Raw genomic sequence first — 22,465 nt, 5'->3', positions numbered from 1 at the left:
GAACTGCAACCGCTTGCAAAGGGCTGCCGATCGATCGCTGTGCGAGTGGATTAATATGCGCTTGAAATGCATACTTATCCCCACGCATGCACCAAAGACCCGTGGGCACTTGACGCACACACACGTACACAGCCGAGAGATTTATAGATATCGACCAATTTGTCACCTGAGGTTTTTTTTTAGTCTCGCGTACTGCAGAGTCTCCCTCCTGCTGCTCCATCCACCGACCCCGGTGGACTTGTCTGTTACATTTCGGATCGGTTCAGTTTGATTTATGTAATTAGTGGAGCTTACTTTAATGGACTATCAAGTTGTAATAAGTTATTTTCACACTTGCTAAACACCGTACCCGGTGTGGGTTGGCATTAATGTGGTCCACGCTGGGGTGTTTTGTGTTTGTTTTTTGTTTTCTTCTTTATCGAATCATAGAAACGTCGTACTGCATTTTTGTTACGCAGTTTTACAATAGTTTTGTGTAGTGTGTTACATCAACGATTATATTAGAAGCCTTTCCTATTTCTATTAAATAAATATTATTTACATCACTTCCACACATTCTACCGCTGGCAACGCATGAAATTAAATATGAAATGAAATAAAGGACGTTTCGGTTTGTGGGTATTTGCAATGAAATATCAAAACATATTTCGTGCGAGTCAGTCAATGCTTTAAACGTTACGGGTACAGACCATAACCTAGCTAATGTTGTACAGCCTTTACAATTCTTGATTAACGGGACGCGTTGGGGACCCCGTTTGTTCGCTGTGGACAAGGTTTAGCGACTCCTCGTAATTGGTTCCGCTTTCGAGTGTCTCCAGTGATATCGGGGCAGCCGTTCGTCGGGTTTTTCATAGCCAAACAGTGGCCCAATCTCCTCCCCATCGCTGCGCAGATCACTGTCCACGTCGATCTCCGATTCGGGTGATGGGTTTTCTGATGTGATTGAAGATGGTATTGAAACAGCGTTAGAGTTGCTGTGCGTAAAGTTTGGAATTTGGGTTTCGAAGCAGGTTAACGTACCTTCGTGGGTTTTCATGTGGGCTTTCAAGTTGCATGCAAGCGCGAAGGACTTTTTGCACACATCGCAAACGTGTGGCTTATCACCTGCGGCGGAGAAAGAGAGGAAGTTTGAAGTTAGTAATACTCCAGTTAAGCATTTATTTTTATTTGAAAGAAAATAAATATTCGGTTTAGTACGATATAACTCAACATCAGCACGAATTCTTCAACAAGTGTGGCAATTTAAGAACCGTAACACCCATTTTCGCGTCCGATGCAACGATCAACTAATTTATAAAAAAAAGAATGCGAAAACAGAACGCTAAAGGCTGCTACCGAACTTTATCAATCCGCAGCCCGTTGTTGGCCGATCCTGCCGTCCCGTGTGGAAATATTTCTCCGTTAATCGTTTTAGCTACTTCGCTTTGCTCCGAACCAAACTTAGCGGAGCAGGGTGCAATGGGGCAGATCTCGATGGAAAAGGGAGGATCGAAGTTAATTTTTATTCCCGCACCATCCGTCGGGGGTTTGCAGTGTTGGGCCGTGGTGAAGATGCATGAAGATTGAATCCAATGTACGGACGTGAAGTATTCACGCTAGTCATCGAACGTTTTGGGTCTCTTTCGATGTTGGTGGGGACGTTTGTGGTTTTGCGGATGCATAATGTTGCGGTGAGCTATCTTTGCGGCATGAATGAGGAATAAAAAAAACTGCCATGAATCATCTCATGGGGCCTGTTTGGGACGATGGACATGGGACCGTGCCTGATTGTCACCTTGGCGATGCATGCGCTTACTTTATTCCCATTTAAAAAGGCCTCCTATCGTGTCCACCGGTGCGAAAAGGAGGCACAAAAAGTAAGGCACAGCCTTTTTTTTTTGTCTGCCGCACAATATTCAATGATCTCCACCGTGCACCTTTCTTGCACCACGATCCAAACACGGAACGCCCCTTGGGATGTACTCCCTGCAGTTTCTTGCTCGCCCTGCGGTGATCGTCGTGCCGTGAGTTTGATTTAGTTTTCGGCAAACCCCGTGCCGAGACGGCGGCGGCGCCGGGTGGGCACCCGAAACGGCAGCATCATCGTCAGCGCATGATCATCATCAAGCATCCTCATCACCGCCGAACGGCGTGCCTCTTTTGCGCCCGTACGGATCCATCGGTTACCGCGTGATTGCTGCTACCAACCATCGCGAATGAGATTGAATTGTGGTTGTGGTGCCGCCCGCGGAAGGGGAGGGGGGGGGGAAGGAGTGTAGGGCGTTCGCCGGCAGCGCTGCCCGTCACAATCGTTGGGGCGAACGGGAAGGCCAGACAGATAAATCACGACATCCAGCGCACGGTGAAGACGCACGACGGTCCGAACATTCGAATCACCCCAGCGGCACTAAAGAGGACTTCTGCCTTCTGCGTTCGCTCCACCGATTGACCTATATGGGACCCGTGTATGCACCGGCGAAACAGGTGGTGGAGAGGTCAGGACGGTTGATCTATGGAAATGGAACCGTACATCGCAGGGCAAAGAGGTGCAAATGGCGCTGGTATAGAGAAAACCAATTTAGTTTTAATTTCTTCCTCGGTCAGCTTCCTTACCAATGCCCCAACACCATCCTTCGAGCCGATGGGGTTTTTTTTTTTATACGCCATCACCGGTGAGAGCTTTACTTAAAACAACAGAACCGTCGGGCACGACTTCGTCGGCTGTGCAGTAACTGGTTCCTGCCGGCCCGTCGTACCTTGCCTTACTGCCGAAGCGCGCATTTGCTGCGTGTGTGGTGGCGCGTATTAAATTATTGTGTTTTCGTTATAATTTATATTAATCGTATTCTCGCACACCGTTCTCCAGCCGGCGATCAATCTCGTGCCCGTGGTGGTGTTGGTGGCAGATCGTGAATCTTTGACGGATCCCGCCTACTATGGTTGCCACGTTATGATGCCACGGGAAGGGTATGAACTTTGGTTGCAAACGTTAGGTTTGTTGCAAGGTTTGTAAGAATTCGTTGATGATACATGGAAATTCCTGGTTTTTGTGAATTGGAATGATTATTATATGCCTTATCTCTTACGCTTGACTGACTAAACATCTACTGGTGAATGAAGGTAAAAAGACGCAGAAATGACGACGAACGAAGCTGGAACTATATAGAACTTACAAATTTCCAGTACTTTAATATGCCTCTGAGACATGTACTTTGTCCAAAACGAAATCCTCTTGGCCGCCTTTGAGAGGAAGATGCCAAGAAAGATTTTTGGCCTCCTATGTGTGGAAGGACAATGACGAGCTCTAAGAGCTCTAAGGCGAAGTTACTGCAGTACAACGGATTAGACTCGTTAGGCTTCGGTGGGCTGGTCACGTAATGATAATGACACCGGACGACCCAGCCCAAAAGTCCTCTTTGAGATGGAGTGATGGCGTTGATACGTCCGCTCGACCGTGAATGGTTTGGAGAACTCCTGCAACAGGCCAAGACTTCGAAGTGGTTGTTGCGCCCAATTGTACAAAATATTTAACATACTTTTTATGAAAAATCAGCAAATACTGTGTGATACAGTGTAATCGATTGTTTGGTGGGATTAACATCACGTGGAATATTATGAGTTTGATTAACAACATTCTCTTCATGCGAGGCTTTGCTTTATAGAAAATTTCTATATCTGATAGCAGAATTTGCCATTAAAAAAAGGAAAAACAATCAAAATAGAATGTGGTGTGTCATTCGTTTGTTTGGTGGGATTCACATCACGTTGTATACTCTGAGTTGCTTGTTGCGTTTCATTATTGTACAAATATCTTTCTTTGCATAAACAGCAACTTAATGTTATGCCTAATAATGAGCCAAAAAACAAATAAAACTCACTCTAAGATAAACTCCACGACCTCTTCTCGTCTAATCACTCCACTGTACGGCGCCAACCGAGCGAGAAGATTGCCTTACGGATTGTCTTTTATCCGTTCTAGAATCTGATCGGCCACACCGGGTACACGATACGATACGGTGGCAATTAATATCTCCCACCGCGGGGAACGGGTTAGCTAATACACTCGACTTTCCCTCCCGAGCTGGAGAGAGCACATCGTCTCGTGCCGTGGCCATGGGATGTTGGAGGTAAACACAACTCTCCCGCACCAAGAAACGCGCCATTCGTTGGCTGATTAATTATGGCTTATGGTAATTAATGGAGGGAAAATTATCCAACCCAACCGATCGTGAAGCATCGGAACCGTAACATAAATATTCGTAAACCTCTTCATAGCTGTCCTAGTTGGGCTACTGTTTTTGGGCCGAATGAAGATGATGATTTATAGAGAACTCAAAGCTCTTTTTTGCATCACGCGTGTACAGTGTCGTTTGCTAAGAATTCGTTGTAGTAGTTAAGAAGCGCATGATCAGGGTATATCAGACTGAAATCAGACTTCTGGTGTTTGGTAGCAGATCACCTTCTCCACGTTGCGTGGTGATTATCGTGCATTATTCGATTGTTCTACGTCATTCTTGGTGATCCGCGCTGTCAGTCGTGACCGTGAGAAAAGTGATCCTTTCGTGCCGTGCCGGATTAATACCATCCTAGCGGGCGTTCTAATAGAGCTATCATAGCGTGCGAGCTCTCTCGCTGGAATACGATCAAGATCCAGTCTCGATCGGACGGCTAGTGCTATCCGCAAGGCTATCTGGAAATTAATCTTAATCCTTCAAAACTGTTCGGCCGGGAAGCAACCGTCGGCGGGATCCTGCCTGCTGCCACGCTAGAAATGGCCGCCATCAATCAAAACAATGGCGTGAAAGCGGTGTTTCTCGCATTGGACTATGATGGACAGGTACGGGGTCCTTTTTGGCCCGGGGGGCTTATCCTGGCTAGCGCACTTCGTTACGTTTCGCTTTATCTCACGTTACCCATTTCCTCAATTAACCTGCACTGGTGGGAACTTCACAGCGGAGGAAATAGGATTCATTTAAAAAAAACCCAAGACAGAGAAAGGCCCCGTATCAACACCCTTCACCCACGTCGGAATTCCGGCACTGCATTTATACCGTGGATTATAAAAATATTATCTTGCGTGAAGATGGGGTTTGAGTAGAGTCACGAAATGGGCTCACAACGACAATCGATTGCAAACGGACCAGCATGGCACTGTAGCACTGTCAGGAAGTCAGGAAGCGGATGGCCGTTAAAGACAAACCCGAACAAGGATGTGCGGGCTGCTCTGCTCGGTTCACACACATGTGTTGGGACGGTCCTTGTCCGTCCGGTACGTTTTATTCCGCGTTTTTTTTTATATACACCCATTGCGTGTACCTGCAACGTGCACCCTTGCTGGTGGTGGTGATGATCTTCGATCACGCCAACAAATGAACCACTTGACTCTTCCGCACTCTGGTGTTTTTTTTTGTGTTCCATTTTCCTTCCAGTTCTATCCTTTTTTCTTTTGAACGTTTCACCTTCAGCCCTGGAGGGGCTTTTTTCTGTCTTGTTTTTTGTTTGGAACCACACTCACCACAGCAACCCGACTGCATATGGCTGGTCCGCATCGACCAGCAGGACCCGAAATGCCCTCAATAAATTGGCGTTTGGTGGTTCCTTGCGAAGATCCGGACCCTAAATCAAGCATGTCGAAAGCCAAATGTTTCCGCCGTACACGCAAAACGTGCAACGGACGGAACGAAATGTGGCCCTACAATAACAATCGGCCAACGCCATGTGCATGTCCTTCAAGCGCTGCGAAAACGGAAGAGTGCACACACACACACGCGCTCTTGTGTTGGTACGGAGTTCCAAGTTCCTCCGTTGGTCCCTGGAGGCTTTTGTTAATGTTTTCACTAACGAACAGGTGAGTGAACCATTCGCTGTCTTCTTTATCGTTTAAAAGTGAAACGTGGGGAACGATTGCTCGATAGGACAAAGGGAACTGCTGCTGGTAGCGTAGTACCGTACTAGCCGGTTGGGTATACGTTTCGACACTCACTGTACTTACCGGTATGCAGGAAGAGATGATTCTTGAGATTGGTCTGCTTGGAGAAACCGCGCGAACAGATGTGACACTTGAACGGCCAGGAACCGTTGTGGACGTAGGTGTGCGATTTCAGATCGCCTGGCGTCGGGAAGGATTTGGAGCAAAGGCTGCATTTGTGCGGTTTATCCTGTGGTGGTGAAGGTAAAGATAGGAAGAACACAAGGGCCATTAGAATCAACTGCTTCATCTAGGGGAGATTGTTGTAGTTTCCCTTCCGGGGTGCACTGAAATCGCTCCTATTTAAACAGTACCGTAAAGCAAAGTGATAAAAATCGATTCTTAAAAAGGTTTTCGCTTTGTTGCATTCGGTATCGTAGAAAGGAAAGAAACGACCGTCCCGAAACGGATGCAGTGCGAGCATTTTTATTTTACGGCAGGTGTTGTTGTCTGGACAGGAATTTCGGATAAAAATCTTCCCAGCTCGATTTTTGTTATGTCCTTTTCGGCCCGATTCAAATGCATTCCGTGCCATGGGATCTGCCCGGTTTGATTATGGAAGGATTGTTTCAGTTTTTATTGGTTTATGATTACCGGCAATCAACCTGTCGACCGGTCGGGAACGGATGTATTTTTTTATGTGTGTGTGTGAGTGTTTGTGAGAAGGGTTGAGAAGGGGTGCTTTCTTGCGTCTAACAAATGTTGCTGTTTTTTGTCGGGAAACGATCCGATAATCCTGCTTAAGTGCATTAACATCAGCTGTACGAATGCGGTGATATGTTGTTTCAACTGGTTCTTGAGAACAACTTCTATACAGCGCTTTTATTTTTTACAGCCGATGTTAATGGCAAGAGCAACTATAAAAAGGTGAAACATCCACGTTATTGGCTTGTTGTACGAATTTTGACTCAAAACAGATTTTTAATACATGGAAAATAAGAGATAATCGCTAATTATTGAACGGCAGCTGCTATTCAGCTTTTAAACAGCAGTGATACCCTTAAAAAGCTGCCAAGGTACCTAAACACCTGTGATCAGCGTTTAATAAACTTTGTAGTTTTAGTGTATTGTTGTGCTTAATGAATCGTTTGAGTCTTTCATATGAACCTTTGGCGAGGAGTTATTCAAACCAGGAATTGACTCTCAAAAGATGAATGAATCCTAAAACAGTAGCAGATCATATGGCACCTTGGAATACCTTGGAGGTATCAAGCGGAATGGCTTCAAGATCTGTATGGAGTCCAGTTTGTTTAGCCTTGAACAGCCTCAAACGCACCTTAAAAAACTCAAACATCACATCTAAAGCTAAGTCACCAACCATAAAGAAAATCCTGAAGAGAATTGCATGAGCTCTCCGGAGTCCGGAGAGAGAGTTCTCTCTCTGGACGTAACGACCTACCAGGTCATGCCTGCCATTTCTGGCTTACTAGACTTATTTTACCATGTAGCTCCGGAGCTTCTGGAATCCTCAATCCCGAAACCAAGGGTCTAAAAGGTGCTCCAAAATTGTTCACTCCACTTGTGGCCATTTATTTTTGCAACAGTTTGCTAACTCTCCGCGAGAGAGAAAAAAAACAACCAAACTGCCACATATTTGGTCGGCATCACATCAAAGCATATCTCACTAATAGCAGCTCGTAACTCACGACGTTCTTAATCGTGCCTCGGCTTTCATACCGCGCATGCTGCCGGCTGCCGATGGGGCAGTGGCATCACTTTCGATTATGTGCTTTCGCTACAAGCTGTACCGCAGCTTCTGGTGAGATTACTCCCCGGAAGCCGACACGGGGAAGTCGTACGCACACCGAACAAATAATGCCACCGGCGCAACTGGATGGCCAGCAGCTCGGTGAGTGAGCAATAATATCAAACAGGTACGGCCGAAGGGCGCTGGGGTAGTTGGGTTTCGGACGGCAGTGAGGGTTCGTTTCTTTTCATCCACCGCCTGGTAAAGGTAAACCGGGCAGGATAAGGAAGGATGTTCGAGATTCGTTCCGGGTGCGTGCCGGCGGAGGAACAAAAAAAAACACTCCCTCCTGGTACATCCGTACGTGCAAACTGTCGCGAAAAGTATATCGATACACACCGAAAATGCTACGGGGTCATAACGTAAATGGTGCATTATCGCCGAGGTCTCGCTCTCGGTTCTTGTTGACTTTGTGTCACTGGCTCCCGCGTTGGGTCTGTGGCAATGCGGCACTTTTACGACTGTGTGCCTTCTTTGCTTTGGGATAGTCTTGGTGCCGTTGCTGTTGGTTTCGTTTCGTGCACCTTCCAAACATCCAGAAGCCAAGGATGCGGTTAAGGGTGGAAGTTAAATTGTACGAAACACCACCAACGGCTACCATCTCTGTTTTGCTTCCTTAATGAACTCTCTCTCTCCCTGCTCGTACTGCTCCTGATTGTGCAATTTAAAAAAAAACCGGTCCATTACCGAAACGGAATGGCTTCATCGAGGGGTTTTTTTTTCTTTCTCGTGTTTATCAGGAAAATATGAATGTTTGTATTGGAAATTAGTTTCATTTTGTTTTCGAACCGTACGTCGCGAGATGTTTTGCATCTAGTAGGCCACGACAAACTTCTGCTCAGTGTATCTGTTTTTCCTTTTTATAATTTTTATTATTGAAACATTAACAAAACGGCACTTTCATGTAGGGAGGTGGCGTTAAAGACAGAATATATTTTATCATATCATATAAGTCCACCAGCAAAAGTCGAACCTAATCAGCTTTATCGACCATCGTAAAAACAAAACACAATTAAGCAAACAAATAATCCCCCGGCCCTTATCGCCGAATCGGGTATGGTCCGGGTGTTTTCGTTGTGGACGACTCGAAGCTTGCCCTGTCTGGATATGATATCTTATCGAGTCGCCGAGGTTTCATGTTTCCCATTGTGACAAAAACTTCCCCCGTTCGGGGTGACCTTTAGCGGGTTTCGGAACTCAGTGTCCCGAAACGGTGTTGAAGGTGTATGAACAGCCTCCCGAAAAAAACCCCTCCCCTCCCGCTTGATATTTTACCAAACTTCGAGCTGTATCTCGGGCTTGATCTCGGAAGATGACGGGGAGATCTAAGCGTGGACACCGGATCCAGTACAACTCAATCGATCATGGGATGGGTATCGTAGCGCGGTGTGCCGGGAGGTAGAACAACCCATCAGGGTGACAACATTGAAGCTGACTTTGATTGATGGGATTCGAACGCAAGATTCGAACGGTTCGACCGGGAATGGACCGATCTGCGCATTGCATTCCCATCGTATCGCACTGCGAGTCGACTCGTATGGCACGGCAGTACGGGTTCTCTCCCCGACCCCTCCAAGAAACCAGTCTAATTATCTTTTTAATAAATTCTTTTTAATTAAGTTCCAAAAGACTTGCTGGCAAACACACACAGACGCAGTTGGGGACACCGGTTCGGTAGATGAAAGTGACCGTTTGCCAGAGATATAAACGGGTTTTATGGGTTTCGCCCGGTGCGAATCATTCAGAACCGTCGCCCGACCGCATTCTACCGTCCGTGTAGCGTCTTAAATTGCGAAAATTGAGAAATTTTCATTGATTGCAAATGATGGGACCGTATGGCGAAACCGTATCTCGGGCCAATGGGGCCTTTTGGAGTGCATTCGGTTTATATCCCTACCGGACGGTTGCAACTGTCCGGGTCCGCCCGGGCCAGCTTGCCGGGTGGTAATTAACGTGGCTAATAATCATAAAAAACACGAACTGTTGTGGTGTTTCGAGAAAAAAAAACGGGAGGATCTTGACACACACGGTATTGGAGATTTGGGACAAATGGCAAAAAAGGGAATGTGGCGAATCTGAAGACGACTCATAAAAATCGATAAGGAGGGATAAATGTTTTAATTACTTGGACGCTCGGTGGACCATTTCTTCCGCTGGACTAACTTTTGCTGGACGGAGGAAAAACAAAAATGTGGTATTTCGCTGCCTTACCTTGATGTGCGTCATCCGGTGGTAGTAGAGGTTGGAGCTGGCGGTGAACCGTTTGCCGCACACCTGACACTGGTGGGGCTTTTCGCCCGAATGTATCCGGACGTGTGTGTTGAGCGAGCTGGACGTGCTGAAGCCCTTGCCGCACACACCGCACACGTGCGGCTTTTCGCCGGTGTGCGTGCGCATGTGACGCTTCAGCAGACTAGGACGATCGAACGCCTTGCCGCACACCTCGCACGGTAACATGGCCCGCTCGGAACGGGCCGTAGGACGCGCCTTGGGCGAGGCGCGGGACCCGGGTCCGGTGGAGATCGCCGCCAGGTCGAGATCCAGCGCGCCGTCACACCGATCCCCACCGGTGCTCGCACCGGACGAGATCGAGATCGATGAGTCGTCGCCCGACACCGACTTGTGTTCATCCTCGGCGCCCGATGACGGTGAGATCGGTAGCATCACCCGCGACAGGAGCGACGTCGAAAGGTCCAGCGGCGAGTCTGCAGTGGATTGGCGTTGGGAAGGAAAAACAAACGTCCGATAAGTGATCGCACAACGCTGATCGCAACATGCGTATTTGTTCACGACACACAAACACTGTGGGTCTCGAGCTCTCGAGTCCTCGGGTCCTCAAGCTGCTACACTTAATGCCTCGTTTATTAATCGACGATCATTAGCGCTAATCTAGCGCATTCATTTCACACCGCTTCATTAATTGTGCAGTCGGGAGTTTTATCATTTCGCACACAAACACTCGGCTGCAACCGGTAAGCTTCCCGGCCGTAAGCCCGGTGACAGCAAATTAATTCCCACCCGGGTCCGTGCGATGCCAAAGTGTTATGGAAATCAGTTTCGGGCTTAATTACTCCCGATTCTTGCGGGTCCCTTGCCACGGCTGACACTCCCGGAAGAAACGACTCCCCGACTCCAGAAAGGAGATCATTATAAATGCCTTTGAGTTAACGGACTTGGGACTCGAAACCGAGCGGGAAAGGTGCAATAAATGCAGCTGCAACTGCACAAAGGAAATGGCCATCAGACTGCGAAATTCTCCCGGACCTGAGCACCGGTACGGGAATGCCAACGTCCCGCGACCCAATAATCTCGAAGGGTAATCTACCGAATTATTTCAATTATTTTCTTGTTAAGAAACGCAACACTCATTTGTGTGTATTAATTTAAGCTCTCTTTCGGGGAGCGACCGCACTTGGGACCGTGCGGGAGCCACAACTCACGACCTCCGAAACCCGCGATCCCGATTACACAAACGAGAGCCGGCTATTATTGATAAAATCACTATTTTATTTATTGCGCGAAATCGTTCTCCCCCCGTACGAAGCGAGCGTGTGTGCGTGTGCTGGGAGAAATGAATGCTATCGCAGATAGTCTCGAGATGATCTCGGACGAGGGCTTTTGTTTCTACGGCGACTCGCCTTAAATGGTATTCGGACGCCGCACAGAGGGCGCTGCTTACCTTCGAGAATCGAGTCCATCGTCTGGCGATACAGCTGGCTACGCATCCGGATGAAGAACAGCTCCTCGGGACCCTCGGGCAGATAGTAGACGACCAGCTCCTGATGCGACGGGATCGCCTTCACGATCTCGTAGATCGGCTCACCTTTCACCTTGGCGCAGACCACGTTCACCTGTGGGCCGTACGTTTCCGACACTCGCAGGAACCGGATCCAGTTGCAGTGTCGTACCGTTCGTCCATTGACACTGGTGATCTCGTCGTACAGTCCGAACCGGTGTCGAATCTGTAACGGGAGGGGAGGAGTGCAAACGAACGGTTATTGTGCTGTACTAACAAGCTGGGAGGAGACAACACGACGGCAAATAGCTATTTCCTGTGCTAAATCGTCCGCTTTCACTGAGCACGTGTGATTTACCCCATGACACGTTGACGACATGCATCGTCAATGACAGCTCGTAATGTCTTAATGAATGACTCTTTAACGCCCCCTATTTGTTCGCTCCCCTACCTTCGGATACGCCTCGTTCCACTCTGGTGAACTATCCGCTTCAAACGCCCCGGGTAATGTTCCCCTCCTGGTGATTTATGAAAAATTACTCAACCATGTAACCACCGACACGTAAACCGACCATTCAGCACAGAGGGTGGCTAGACCGAATTGCCCTTCCTCCTTCCTGCATCGCTCCGTTCCGAAGCGTTAAACTATTGTCACTTTACGATTCCACGCCCCAAGCCCCAATCTTCCCCAAGCACGCACCAGCGCCTGGACAACGAAGAGGACGACGCTTAACGAGTGTAAACATCCGTCGAACCCTGTCGAAGAGCCGTCCCATCGCCTCCGTACGCCCCTAGGCGATACATATCTAAGTGGACATCGGAATGAACGAGAAAGGCCCGCACCATTCATGATCCGATCGATACAGATCGAAATTACAAATGTTGGATAATATATTTCGATGGCCACCTGCCAGGGAGTCGTGGCCCCGGTGCTCGTCCGTCGATCGATCGTTCCAATCGCCATTACTGCCCGGCCAAAGATTGCGGAGATGTTTATGAATATATATGAGGAGATAAAATAAATTTCCGCTTCGCGCTACTTGTTGTCGCGGAGGCTGCGTCGGATCGCGGACCCAGTCGTATCCAGACCGTGATCGCCACTCGGGGACAGGAAGGAAAAGATCGCAAAATGATACCAAAATGATGATCATAATTTGCAATTTCGCTGTAGCTGACCGTACACGGGGTTTCGCATGGGAAGTGGCGTTTCGGGGCATCGAAAGACATTACCGATTCCTGGGAAGTCAACAAACCCTTCCAACGGGCAGATGAATTCCATCAGACGACGGCCCTTTCTCGGAGCTCTTTTTCGGTTGGATCAAACTGTGTCCCCACGAAACCTTGAATAAATGCCATCATTGGAACGAAAATGTTGGAGTTGATTACTGATCCCTTCATTGTTGGCAAGGTATAAGAGGACGAGGTTATAAAAGTCTTTGATGCATGCGACTCTGGGCTGTAAAAAGATGTATTCGAGCAGTCAGATATTCGAAGAATGGATATTCGTACCAAATAGCGATCTTTGATGAAAGGTTTCCAAATAAAATAGATTTTAAAGATCCCAAAATATCTCGCCCTTGGGAAAATATGCAAGACATTTTACTCCTTTCTCACAACAGCTACAATTCAAACTGATCTTCTCCACATAACAGATCGTTACCGAGGCAATCCATTAGTGCTCATCACATTCTGTCATCTCAAAAGACAACTTGCAACACTTCACAACACATAAAACACAATTGAAGAGATGTCCTAGGGCCATTTCTCAACCATCGCGAATTGTGCTGCTGTTGAGTGGAAGAATTGTCACTGCTGACTGTCCTCTGATTTATCAGTCCATAGCTCCCACTCGTCTGCATTCCAAGCCGTGGGTGATTTATTCTAGCTCAGACAACAACCCAACAGCACCGATCGCGATGCCTCGCCCAATTCCCGATACGAGACACCGAGCTCGAGCTGGTAGTGCAAAACAAATTGTGTGTTTGACAATTTATGCACAATTATCGCATTTGATTTATGAATATGAGACTGTCCGATGCTTTGCAGCCCGCGTGTTGCGTTGGAAGCTGCTCAACTCATGAAGACTGTCCGTAGCCGCGATGATGTGGGAAAGAGTTCTTCTACGCTAGAAACTAGTTTCGCTTCCTGCGTTCTGCGGCCGTTGGCTCGTACGAAACGATGGTTTATTGATTTATTCGTTTATTATCAGATTTTCGGTGGAATAGGAAACGGCCGAACCGGGCTCCTATTAATTTCCGAAACAAACTACTCCCATGCCGGCTGATCCACCCATCTCAGATCCTTCCGATTATCCAGAATAACCATAAAGATCGATAGCATCCTGGGCGAACGATCATCATTAAATGAGATACTTCAGGTGGATCAGCGCGCAGGGGAAGATACGAGCCGGAGATAGACATATTCGGTCCATCGACTTTCGGCAGTAAAATAACGGATTGCCATAAAAATGACTCCAATAAAGCACGGCATCGCTCGTCGATCTCGTTCGCCAGCGCACGGGACGTTCGTTTATGTCGTGGTTTCTTCTTACCGTTTATTTCAGGCAGGGTTTCGGAGTGTCTCGAGGTCAGCAGGAGATAGATTTTAACGCACATAAACTTCAATTTGTTCCGGAGCCATGGGAGACGCCATTCCACGGGTGGATTTCATCTTCCCAAACAACCTCAACACGTCGGTCAAATGCTTCAAACTGGACCCACGCTGGGATCGCAATCAGACTCTAGCATCTAGCTGAAATACGATCCAAGACGTACTACTGTATCGGGGGCTCGCTCAACAAGCGCAACGACGTTCATCATCCGAATTGAGCCATTTGTTCTGCAGCGAATGTACAAATATCTTCTACTCTTGTTTCAAACGCTCATTTTGTGGGCGATTCTTCATTCCGAAGCTTACCGTCAAGCGCTTGGTTAGAGAATGTTGTACAATAGTCCCAACTTCGTCTAATTTCAAACAAACATTCCCATATTAGACGACTCCCTCCGATAATCGAATGAGAATAAGCGAGCGAGATGGAATGAGCAACCGAAACAAAGTCTGTCTTGGGGCCGCTTTACAATTGCAACATGATCACGATTTTCCAATTTCCTTCCCCTGATGCTAACCACATCTCGAGTTAGAGCTTCTTTCATTATTTGCTTAGAACGAGCTCCTTGGCACGCGTCCCGTTCACGTGAACAAACGCACAAAGGAACGAACGCCGGACACTCTTCGGAAAGATGAGCTCCAACATGGGAATTACCGATTTGATCCAGAACAAAAGAAGCATAACTCCACCACAAAAGCCCTGACTCATTTTCGGTAATGAACGCAACCGAGAACATTATCGGATATTCTTGCCAGTTAGCTCTTCCGGCCAGTGGTTGGTCAGGTCGGTCCGGTCGGCATGGGTCTGATTAGACGGAATGAGCTTTCGGTTTTGTTGTGGCGGCCCTCCATCGACCACCGGCCAAAGTCGTGATCAATTTATCTTCCAAATTAATATTTATTAGCTCTAAAACGATCACCCAACTGCTAGTGGCTACGACGCGGAAGAACAACAGCCTCCCAACCCGACAAATGACACTAATTTAGAGCTTCCTCACATGCGAGCGCACCTCATGGCTGGGAGCTTAAGCTTCTGTGACCCTCGTAAATCTCGTCGCGACGATCGCAACCGCCAATTCAACGCTCCAAACATAACAACAATCCCATACGCTTCCTCGCGAACATGGATTCCTCCGTTTCAATTAATTTACTCTACACAACCAGATTCCGGAGGTGCCTCTCGAGACTCGATGTCTCGACCCGCAGGGATCAGCTTCCAGGTACGAGGAAAGGCTTTCAGAAGGATTAAGAGCGGCTGTCTGGCTGGTCGTGATGTACTCGGACCACGAAGAAGCCCACTGACTTTATACAAATGAACGGTCGGCCGTTTTATCTCGGGATCACCGGGTGAGGAGCTCGCTACAAGAACAACTGAATTTGGATCCTAATGTCACGGCTTCCAGTCGGTCCTCAAGCCAGCGAGGCTCGGCTTCTGCATCGCGAGACGACCAACGATGGGAAGGTGTGAGAGACGAAACTCAATTAAACCGTTGTAAGAGCGCCGTCGAACCAAAGTTTGGGACCAACGCTTCGATCAGTGCGCTGATGTCTTTATTAGCGATTGAGTTGTTCGAACGGTAGCCGAGCCGAAGATCCACGACCCAAACACAACGCGAACAACTAAACCGATGCTCAGAAGCTACTGAACGACGCTTGGAGAGATGTACGATATCGTTGCCCCGAACGAGGCTTGGCTCTATGGTTTCTGGTTTTCGCTGACGGGCCCCTCTATTGCCCCAGCTGGGAGCAGTATCTCCGCGCATTATGCATAATTAAGTAATTGTTTAATTACAAAACTCGAAACGTGTTTGCTTCTGGTGCATTGTCGCATGCAGCGGAATGCATGCGGAGAAAGTCCCGCTGTTCCGCAACAACTCAATCCGCCCAGTCGTTCGCCGTGATTCACGCGACTCATTTGCATCGCGGGCCGAACACCGGAGAACCCGACCCCGGCCAGCCAAGCTAGCGGACGCTAAAGTCCAATCTTTATTTGCACAATTATCATAAAGATCCCGAGTGTATTTGTGTGCGTGCGGCGGGGTCGGCTTACAATTCGCGATGGGTTGCCAATTCAATAACCATAACTGTCAGATGATCGAGTGAATGAGAATGGAGGGACCAGATCAAACGGAGTCGCAGGTCGGCGGCTCTTTGCGGTACGCTCGGACGTTGCGTGTGCTGCATCTGCAAACCGGATGAGAACGATTATGATTGCGAAGTGGACACTTTGACATGCAACTGGCACTGACTTCTGTGTTTGCCCTTGATTTTCCACCATTTCCCTTCGATCGTACGTTCTTTGCCACGGACGACAGCTGACAGACGTCCGAGGATCGACGCATCGACGTTCTCACGCTCAATGCACTGGCCCGAGGAGCTGGTTCGGGTTCTCAGGACACTGATCTTAAGTACAGAATTTATGGACCATCCACCGTGCGACCTTCTCAAGGAAAGGGTATCGGTACGGCACCTGACCACGACCCACAAGAACAAACGACCAGTATCAATAACAGTGACCATGATGCAAGACATCCATGAGGGATATTCCTTCATTCCATCGATCCAGCGGGAAAGGAAAAGGATTCGATTACGGAAACATAATCCAGAAAGTGAGGTTAAGACTTTCGCCCGATCCAGAGTCGATCGATGTCATGCGATGCCAGTTTCTCCGATGATCGATGAAGCAGCATCAGGTGTCTTCCAAACCGTCTATCAACCTCCGACCAGTAGCTGTGAGGCAAAGAAAGTCCAAACGGCCCGATCTGGGCGAAATAATTAAAAATCAATCAACCAAGGCTCGGTGGTCTTTGTTTTCGGTCGCTCGGTAGGACTTTCTAAATAGCCATACGCCATTATGGTGTGGTTTGATTAATACATTCACACATTGCGGTCTGGACAGGCGGCTTGATGCGTACTTCGTCTTGGGCGATCGAGTCCTAAGCTCTATCCCACGATCACATCACAACCACTGGCGATACTTTTCAAGGCGACTTCAGCTCGCCAAAGCGGAGAAGATATTTATTATCATTGCGACTGTCTGCAGTTCGCTCGAGCCCCTTTATGGAGAGGTGTCCACGCGTCCCAACACGTACTTTAATGCATGCATATTCGACCAAGCAGCTCGAAGTACAACTCGGAACTCCTTCTTGGTCGGAGTTGGCGACACTCGGGCTCAGGGTTTTAGTAGAACGACGCACTGGGAAGTGGATTGTTCGCCCGTACGCCTTCAACGCCGTGCCGCGGTGTCTCAAGAGCAAGGTGTAGGCATATCGAGCACGTTGTCCAGGTGTCGAGTTGTCATTGATTAGGTTGTCACAGCGAAAAGCGACCCTGTCCACCGACCCGAACTCGACTGTGGGAATTCGTACGACCAAACGCGCGATCAAATTGCAAGGCTTTCCGCTTACTTCGCTCGCCCGAGTGCCGAGTCAATCCATCGAAGCGATCATTTCTTTCTTGGCTGCCGACGAATTTACGACCCAAACCGGTAAGCCATAAATGCGGCACTCACATTCTTGTCCCTGCAGCCGAAATCTTTCACACGCCTTCCATCCCAAAACTCAAACTCGGGCATCGATCGACTTCGAGTTGATGCAACGACCCGAAGCGTTTCCAAAGCGCATCGAAAGGTCATCAATTAGCGATCGTTCGCAGGAAATAGGAGCGCTATCAAATCCGATGCTGCACCTGCACCTGCAAAACACCGTTCTTAACGATCCTTTTTTACGTCCAGGCGTCCTGAGCCTACCTTCGCTTTTGTTACGGTTGGGTTGGGATTCGTTTGGCCTCTTTTTCCGATCGATCACCGGGCGGAACCTTTTTGTTTTCGTTTTCGCTCGCTCTTCCACTGCACTTCTGTCCCAAATCGTCATTATCGGCGCCATCTATCTCGAACTGGCCCGTCTCCCATTTCATGCCGTTCAACGCCGCTTCGCATCGTTCCGTTTTATGGTGCGCCTCGTGTCACAAAGTCGGACCGATGGGTTTCAAGTTCAAGTTTGTGAGACAATTTCCCGTCGTTTCGCTAATGCCACTGTTGCCACCGGCTTAGGTCATTCACTGACACTCGACGACGCAATCTGACTTAATTACGCTTCATTATGTGACGCTCGGGTGTGTTTTACAACCCCTGCCCGGGGTAGTTCACCCCATCGCTGCTTCGCAAATAAATTATGCAAAATCGTCATCCCTTCGACAGCCTCCCTTCGGTGCATGTGCAATTCGATGCATCAGTGAAAGTAATGCACCCGAAATAACAGCAACCAACGCCACTAACAAGCGCTGGTTCATCGGCCGCTTATCATGCTGTGCTTTGATTATGGAAATTGTGCAAGTTGTGGATCGTGCTACCGATTCACACAGAGGTTATTGGCACCCGGTTTGCGATGGGGTTTTGCGATAAAGAGGGCTTGCCACCCTAGCCCGAGACCAGCACGAGCCCATGAACTTGTCTACCGCGGCCGCACGGTTTTGTTCGCCGGCTAATTGATGCAGTCATTTCTATTTCTGTGGGGATCGTGTGGAATTTTTGCTCTATTATTCAATTGCACAGCATCATTCATTCTCCTCGCGGTACGCCGGTTTCTCATAAAGCGGTACGCGCACAACCGTAACAGAAAGAGAAATGGATCGGTTTTTTTTTTTACTTCCAAAGCGGGAAAAACTGTAGCATCCAAAGGGGTGGTTTTGCCGTCATTACAACCGGGTCATTGGCAGCATCTGGTGGACAGGTTGTTTCTACCAGCGGTGGACGTGATCTGGCACTCACTTGCGTGAGTTGTTTGCCGTTGCGTCTTCAGATGATTTAATTGCTTTCGTTTGTTTGTGTGGAAAACTAGTCCGGTGGTTGTTGGGTTACAGAGGGAGAGAGGGGTGGGGGGAAGCATATGGGTTCGGGTTGAAATTGAAAGTGCATCGAGTGCAGCAGCAGGCCGCGGGGTGCGCGACGACAAGTTGCATATGGAACGTTGCATTTTAATTGATTTGTGAGTACACTGTTGGGTTGTCTTTTTTTTTTTTAGTTTCGTTCGCTCCTTTCTCCGCGCTTGCAACTTGCACCCGGGTGGAGAAAAAGTGTAAATGAACTGCTGATCGTTACGTTGATTAATTGTGGAACTGGTTTTGGCCGGCCTGGGGAGGCTGGCTGGACTCTCAATAAGGAAGGCCGAGGGATGAAATGGGACATTATCGGTCTAATTAAAGTGAGATGGACGGGCCCTAATAGAGCGCAGCCGATCGTTATGTGCGCTATCGGGCAGGGGATAGGAGAAACGCCATTTTTTTCTTTCTCCTCAAATTAGATCACACTTACAAAGTGATCATTCGATCAAATTGCGTTACGGTGAAGTAAACGCAGGCAGCGATTATGCTCTCCCAATAGTAAAGTAAATGAAGTTCCTGTTTGTTGCCAATGTTAATAGTTGCTTGTCGCTTTTAAACAACAACAAAAAAGCCCATCAATAGGCGTCTTTCGTTTGTTTTTCTTTAACAAAACAAACTCCACAAGTGATTCATTCAGAACGCAACGTAACATTCTCCAGAAGGAAGTGTGGGAATATTTATCCAAAGCAGCCAGTTCCGCCTTGACCATGGTGGTGGTGGAATGAAAATAGGGGTTGAAAACACTTGCGTAGCGTTGGGGAGCATTTTTTTATCTGTGTGAGTTTGACCACAAAACTAAAACACGAATCAACTCAACCACCACCTAGACCACCCTCATAATTCTTGCATTTTAATTCGATCATAATTATAATTCTAGCTGCAACTCAGCACAAGACGCTGCTGAGGGGTTGAAAAGAAGTTTCTTCGTACAGAAGCAACCGGCAACAGTTCTAATTGTCGCGAACAAAACTCGACCCGATCCCTGTTTTGGTGTGCGATTGTTCTTGAAAATGAACTTGCCTGCTGGCACCCGAGTGTAGGGGGGAGGGAGGAAGCGTCTTTAAGAAGTTTTTTTTCCCACCGTCATGGGAGGGTGGTCACCCCACCGTCATGTGTAGGGTTTCTTTTCTTTTACGCCCGGCTGCGCACAATCGCTGCTCACACGCTGGTCAGCGAATCAAAACGCGGGCCCACCCCTACTCCCCTACGCGCAGAAGAAGTCTTAAGGCAGCAAGCAGAAAACATCACCATTTCGAGCTAAAATAGTGTGCAGCAACGCGTCACAAAATAGAGCGAATGGGGGGCGAAAAAAAAACATGGAGTAAATCTGGCGTTCGGGAGCGCTGCATTTACGGTAGACAGTGCAGTACATTCAGTGAGCACACTGTGAAGGACCAGCTGCTACTTACATCATCCTCGGACAGGGCGGTATAGATGGCCAGCTTGTCGATCCGTACCGTGCCCTGGAATGGGTAGCACAGGCGTCCCTGGGGAATCGGCACGCTGGACCAAACGGTGGCCGTCTGTTCCGGCGAGTGACGAGCGCCGACACCTGTCACGGCGAGGGCAAATTCCTGCGGTATCAAAACACACGTCTCCATCGTGTCCACCGGGTGACACGAACACTACGCGTCCAGGAGGGGGACACCTCGCCGCTCCCGCACCTGCCCTTCGCTACGGTATCCCGCGCTTAATTAACCGGTTATCAATCACGATCCTTGACGTACGAACTACAAAACAGTGGCAGCTGTGGCACGTTGATACGCGCGTTGAGTGTTTTTTGTTTTGTTTTTATGTAGCTCGATCCGGCCTGTCCGGTGAAGTTGCTTGCTTTTTTTTTTCGTGTCGTTTTATATTTCACCCTTGTGTATGTTTTTTTCGTTTTGCTCCTCCTTGTGTGCTATATGTTTATGTAGGGCTGTGCCAGAAAAAACAAAACGCGTTTGGTTTGGTTTTAATTACCAAAAACTATTAATTTCTTTAAACACGCACACAATCATCCAAAGGATAACACTCACAAATTCACATTCTTCAGTTTAGTATTTAGACGTTCATTGCAGACGACGAACGATCGCGATAAGAACAACACTTTTTTTTGACACATCGGCAAATCATATTGACATTTACACTGGTCACATTTTTTTTTCACACGAAAATGTAACGAAAACTTCACACGCTAAATATCGTCCGGCTCGGAACGTACCCAAAAACACATCGCCAAACACACCGATTTCCGATCGCTCTATGCTAGTCAATACCTGTCCGCGGGGACCCACTTGTTTCAGCGTTCGCATCGATACTGGGCACGCGAGATGCTCGCGTTCCAGCCGTGACCTTCCGATCTTCACCGTAGAGCATGGGAGGAAAAATAAAGTCCCCCCCTCCCCTTCGTCTTCCCCTTGTTTTCTCTCCCCAAACCACCCCACATACGCGACGTAGCAGATCGGTAGCGCAGCATCGGAAACCGATCACCTGAGCACGGTAGCAATGAACCACGGCGATCACCAAGCCCGCGAAAGCTCACACGTGCGCCTGTGTGCGTGTGGCTTTTCCAGCGGCCCCATCCGAACCAGAAACGAACTCGCTTTACCTGTGTGCAGCGCAAAACCGATCGGAGCTTTTACGTGCCGAAACCTGGACCGGCGGGAGAAGGTTCGTCGTCTCTGCTCCGCCTCGAATCGTGGCCAAGCTTTTGGGGATGGAAAAGAAGCAAATAAATGGGCGCAAGATGCGAAGCGGACAGGTTCGAGATCGGACGGGTTGGTTTGGACACGGAGACAAACAACAAACGCAAAACAAAACAACAAAAAAATCCCCTTAGCCACATGAAGCACTGCGAAGCGAAGCAACAAAACAAAAGACTTAAGCGACGAACCTTCGAAACTGCTCGAACGCATCGCTGTTCAGCTGTGTGTTGAGAGGAGCGCTTTTTCTTGCGGGTGCCCAAACAAAAAAAACCCACACAATCGATTGCGTACCATACCGCTCGACATCGAAGGGCACTTTTGTTTATCCGCTGCGAGCATAACGAGTGAATTGAGCCCTTGTTTTGCGTGTGTCGCGTCGCAGGCGAACGCTCCAATCGGCGCCGTCGTTAGCGTGATCACGGCCGATCGCTATGATTTGTGCAACGGTCGTTAAATAGTTGGTGCTGGCCGTGGGTTCCGATTGGTTGGTGTCGTTTATTTTTGTCGTTTGCGTTTGCTCGCTGCGGGTTGGATTGGGTTTTGCATCGGCACCGGCCAATTGTTTTTTGGAGGTGGTAACGCTGTTATTGTTTCGTCACGCGCTGCGTCAGGCACGGTCCCGGGGGAGGGTTGGTGGCTTTGTGGGGGGGTTGGTGGCGTTTCTGTTTGGCTGTGGGGTTAAAGATATGTTTCCGTTTGGTTTCTTTTTTTCTTTCGTTCGTGAAGGGGCAACGGGGATGACATTTAATACAGCTAATTGTGCTGCATTATAGGGCAATTATCATTTCGGTTGCTTTTTAATGGCAATAAAGTGAGTTGATAAGTGAAAGAGTAATTAGTAGCTCATGTACAAACATCAT

At 48.3% G+C, this 22,465-nt stretch overlaps 1 protein-coding gene across 1 annotated transcript; it reads right to left on the bottom strand.

Moving 5' to 3' along the window:
• Window positions 1–775: 775 nt before the first annotated feature.
• LOC128713461 (zinc finger protein 391-like) lies at window positions 776–20,519 on the bottom strand. The gene is made up of 6 exons (XM_053808321.1): window positions 20,328–20,519; window positions 11,374–11,656; window positions 9,906–10,399; window positions 5,972–6,137; window positions 1,021–1,104; window positions 776–933 (listed from the first exon to the last, which is right to left on the bottom strand). The coding sequence occupies exons 1-6, from the start codon at window positions 20,517–20,519 to the stop codon at window positions 776–778; spliced, it is 1,377 nt and encodes a 458-aa protein (XP_053664296.1).
• Window positions 20,520–22,465: the final 1,946 nt, after the last annotated feature.

Source organism: Anopheles marshallii, chromosome 3 (genome assembly GCF_943734725.1).
Source record: "Anopheles marshallii chromosome 3, idAnoMarsDA_429_01, whole genome shotgun sequence".
Taxonomy (NCBI): Eukaryota; Metazoa; Arthropoda; class Insecta; order Diptera; family Culicidae; genus Anopheles; species Anopheles marshallii.
This window is presented reverse-complemented; position numbering and strand designations above follow the sequence as displayed.

Excerpts from the sequence above, each read along its gene's own strand:
- LOC128713461 (XM_053808321.1), bottom strand. The coding sequence starts at position 20,519 with ATGGAGACGTGTGTTTTGATACCGCAGGAATTTGCCCTCGCCGTGACA. Across the intron at positions 6,138-9,905 it reads ACCGGATGACGCACATCAAG|GATAAACCGCACAAATGCAG; the intron begins GTAAGGCAGCGA and ends TCACCACCACAG. Across the intron at positions 1,105-5,971 it reads TCATCTCTTCCTGCATACCG|GTGATAAGCCACACGTTTGC; the intron begins GTAAGTACAGTG and ends TCTCCGCCGCAG.